Here is a 3,630-nt window from a genome sequence, read left to right on the forward strand (position 1 = left end):
GGATATTATTTTTTTAAACTTTGTAATGCTGGTTAGATCTTCTCTTTCAACATCAAACGTGAAATTCAATATGCGGCGCAAGTTCAAAGTTAAATCGTGAAAAGTGATACGCGTCCTAAACTGAGCAGATTACTGATTATTGGGTATTATGTGAGTCACTTCAGACTTTTTCAATACACTAACTTCTCTGCAGTGTGCGAATTTCTGAAACATGAATAATTCAAATAGGTACTTTGTGGATTTCATTGACTGGCTCGACGGGCCTCTGAAACTGGGACAAGGAACGACGTTAACTTCGCGATCTGTGCAAAGTTGACGACGATCATTATGAACGATAATGATTAATGGCCAATTTATTCTCGCTATTGACCTCAACATTTTCACAATTTAAAGTTGTGATCGGACGACTGATCGAAGAGACGAGGTGGAGAATCTGCCGAATTGATTTTGAATTGTAGTGAATGCTTGCTATAAACGACGTCCTTGCGTCCTTCGAACGAGCCAGGAAGCATGAATTACCTCTTAGTTTTTATTAATAACGAAGGTCGCAAACAGGAATCTAACTACGTGCTCGGGTTCATGGGTGTCATAATTACTCATAAAAAAGGTACGTTAACCCAGCAAATTCACACCGCTTCATCGCCGAAGCGGCTTGAGTAAGAGCTAGGCTCCGTCTAGCCCGTCTAGCCTGAAGCGAGGTTGTGAAATTTTTGTTCTATCCAACTTCCGTGATCGCGGAATCGCTCAGGAATTTACTTAGCTTGGTATAGGCCCAGTGGCAGACACATGGCGGTCATACAAACGTAATCGACCTTCTCTTATAATTCGAGGGTACGAATAACTTGGTACTTAGGTATTGTCATCTTTGAGGCCTAATAAGTCGACTTGCTCTGTTTCGTGTGAAATTATCAGATTCAACGAATTTCTTGGTGTCAGGAAATTAATCGGAGTCTAACGAACACAATAGCATTCATGCACATAGTTCATGCACAAAAGCATGAAGGAAACTTGACTCAAACGGTGAGCATTGGCTGGAAGTACACCAATTATCGAGCCCATGCCAGTTTACTAATTTGCTAATCACCTGGCGTGGTATAATTTGTACTTCCATCAAGATCCCTTGAATACCTCAGGCTACCCAATTATTAAATTCCAGTACTAATTGGTCTGGTAGTGCAATTAAACTACCCTCATACACTTGATAGATAAATTCTCGTTCAAGATTGTCTTTCCTGATTTTACAGTCATACTTCAGATTTCCACTACAAAGCGCAGCTGTTAGTTTCACCCGTCGTACAACCTTAGTGCAAATGGATTCCGATGTGCTCAACCCAAGAAACTCCTCGCTGAATTTTGGGTTGCATCAGATAAGTTCAGCGGTTTTGCTGACGAACGTAAATCCGCAGAAGCTCATCACTTTAGTCATGGATGTAAGCGAGGCGAAAATTGAGTGGTTTTGGGGGGTGAGAAGGTGGCTGATGTATAGTTGATAAATAGGACAACCATAATGGTCTCCGGAAAGTCAGGGTCTAAGTTTTCAGTCCACCTTTGCAGCCGTGGCTGCGGTGGTCCAGTCCGATAGTTACGAGGATTTGGTGGTTTCGTAATCCTGTACGGCAAGTTAATTCGCACTAAGGAGTGTAATTATGACGCATCGACGATCTGAATTGGTTAAATAATCGCTATTATCGCGAGAACCACACTTTTTCACGAAAGCCTTCGGTTTTAAAAACTCAATATGATACTTGGCGATGGTGAATCGATATTTTTCGCACGTGGCTGGTAGCGCGACCATCGTTCTGATCACTAACACGTCTATAGCTGAAGGTCGAAATCGTGAAACGATGAATACAGTATCCGAAGCGTGCAACCAGTGAACTTTTTCATCAAACTTTTTTTTGTTCATATTCTCTGTCAAAGGAATTCAAATGAAAGCCTCAGTTCAATATTTTATTATACGCCAAAACGTTTCATAGACAACAAAATAGGACGATGTAGAATCGAGAGGGGATACATTCGGGACAATCGCGTTCTTCATGATCCTGCACCTCAAATAAAATTATTCTTCACTGCTTCCTGATGACCATTGATGACGTTTCGACAGAGCCTCCTTTCCTCTAACTTTCTCCCAAATTACCGAAAACTATCCGCCCTGGTATCTGGTCCTCAAATGTCATCGTTGAGTTGGAAAAGTTAGGCAAGAGGGCTCGGGGGTACGGGGATATGGTCACCCTCGGCTTTGTATCCATCTTCATCTGCAGACCAGGTCTCTGTGATCTTTTTTCCATCGGGGGAAGTGTAAGTTTGGGATCCGGATTGGATCAGAACGTGGTCCTTTCCGTCAGGAGTCGGCTTCAATGATCCCTGACGTGTTACGAGGATTCCATTTCCAGTTCGGTAGCTATAAAACCGAGTAAAAAAAGATTAAACAAATTTTAGTACGCAGTCTCTTCACTGTCCACACATTGAATGTAAAAATTTCCACCCAGTCTCAAGTGGTCACGAAATATGCCCGATGCGGGAAACATAAAGCGTTAAATTGCACGCCGGATGAAAATGATATTTAAAAAATTCTTCATTCTCACGTCAACGAAAATTGTCCGCTTTCGTCGCGGTTTTCGTCGAATTGGAGCACTGGGATTGGCGTGGGTACCGATCCTTGGGGGGCAGCTACAGAAACGGCCACAAGGGCAGCGAGGACCAGAACCTGTGGATACAATGAACTTGAGCGAATAGAAAAAAACAGGATGAAAATGCGGCCAAAGAAGACAATTGATATTATACGTTGGTCTGCGATCAATCCAACTTAATAATAGATCTGCCTGAGAATGAATGTCACTTGGAACGTATTTGATGGGTTATAAATTTTCCCATGCAGTCTAAAGAGCGAAGGTAAAAAAAAAAAAAAAGTAGTCTTTAATATTCAAAACTGTCTCAGTTGGAAAATTGCAAAGTACAATTTTTGTCACAAGTGTACAACTGTACTCACAAATTTCATATTGGATGATAAGATCGTTGCTGATGTGGGGATCAGTTAGAACTGTTGTACACGCTTGAAAAACTTGAGTATTTATAACGATTAGAAAAAACCCTCGGGACAAATGTCGTACGTGCACTCCGGACGGATGAACATATCATACATGGATTACAGCGATCAAAACACGTCGCGTGACGTTTTTTTCAATGCTAACTTGGACAAAATCTAAAATCCGCTGGAATGTCGATAGCTGCGTATAATTTTAATAATTCGATAACTACTCAGTGGAAATAAGATTATTACGGTAAGTATTCGACTATTATGTAAGTGAATACTTACGGTCTAAGTTTGGTCAACGAAAATAGAACAATTTCCCGAGAATCAATTTCTGTCAAACTTCATGCTGAATTTGTGTCGAACACGTTTTACTCCAAATCATATTAAAGTTTGCTAGCTAAATTCTTTCGAAGTATGCGAGTTTTTGCCAAGTCTCCAACTGTAGATAACAATTCATTTTTGTTGAGCTTCTCAGTTTGTACGAAATCTTTACGAAAAATAAAAATGTATGTTACGGTGGGTAACTCAAATTCATGTGATCCTGTAAACTCATCGATTTCATTGGGCATAAGATGCATGCAACTGTAATTATATTA

At 40.7% G+C, this 3,630-nt stretch overlaps 1 protein-coding gene across 1 annotated transcript; it reads right to left on the minus strand.

Annotated features, from left to right (window-relative positions):
* Positions 1-2,193: 2,193 nt before the first annotated feature.
* On the minus strand, positions 2,194-2,998 carry LOC124416268 (larval cuticle protein 1-like). Its single transcript, XM_046897198.1, has 3 exons — positions 2,990-2,998; positions 2,586-2,707; positions 2,194-2,401 (listed from the first exon to the last, which is right to left on the minus strand). The coding sequence occupies exons 1-3, from the start codon at positions 2,996-2,998 to the stop codon at positions 2,194-2,196; spliced, it is 339 nt and encodes a 112-aa protein (XP_046753154.1).
* Between the last annotated feature and the right edge of the window lie 632 nt (positions 2,999-3,630).

The sequence above is a fragment of the Diprion similis genome, chromosome 2, assembly GCF_021155765.1.
Source record: "Diprion similis isolate iyDipSimi1 chromosome 2, iyDipSimi1.1, whole genome shotgun sequence".
NCBI lineage: Eukaryota > Metazoa > Arthropoda > Insecta > Hymenoptera > Diprionidae > Diprion > Diprion similis.

What these genes read in the sequence shown, in the direction of transcription:
- LOC124416268 (XM_046897198.1), bottom strand. An exon ending in AGCGGACAATTTTCGTTGAC is followed by an intron (nt 2,402 to 2,585) that starts GTGAGAATGAAG and finishes TCGGTTTTATAG; the next exon opens with CTACCGAACTGGAAATGGAA.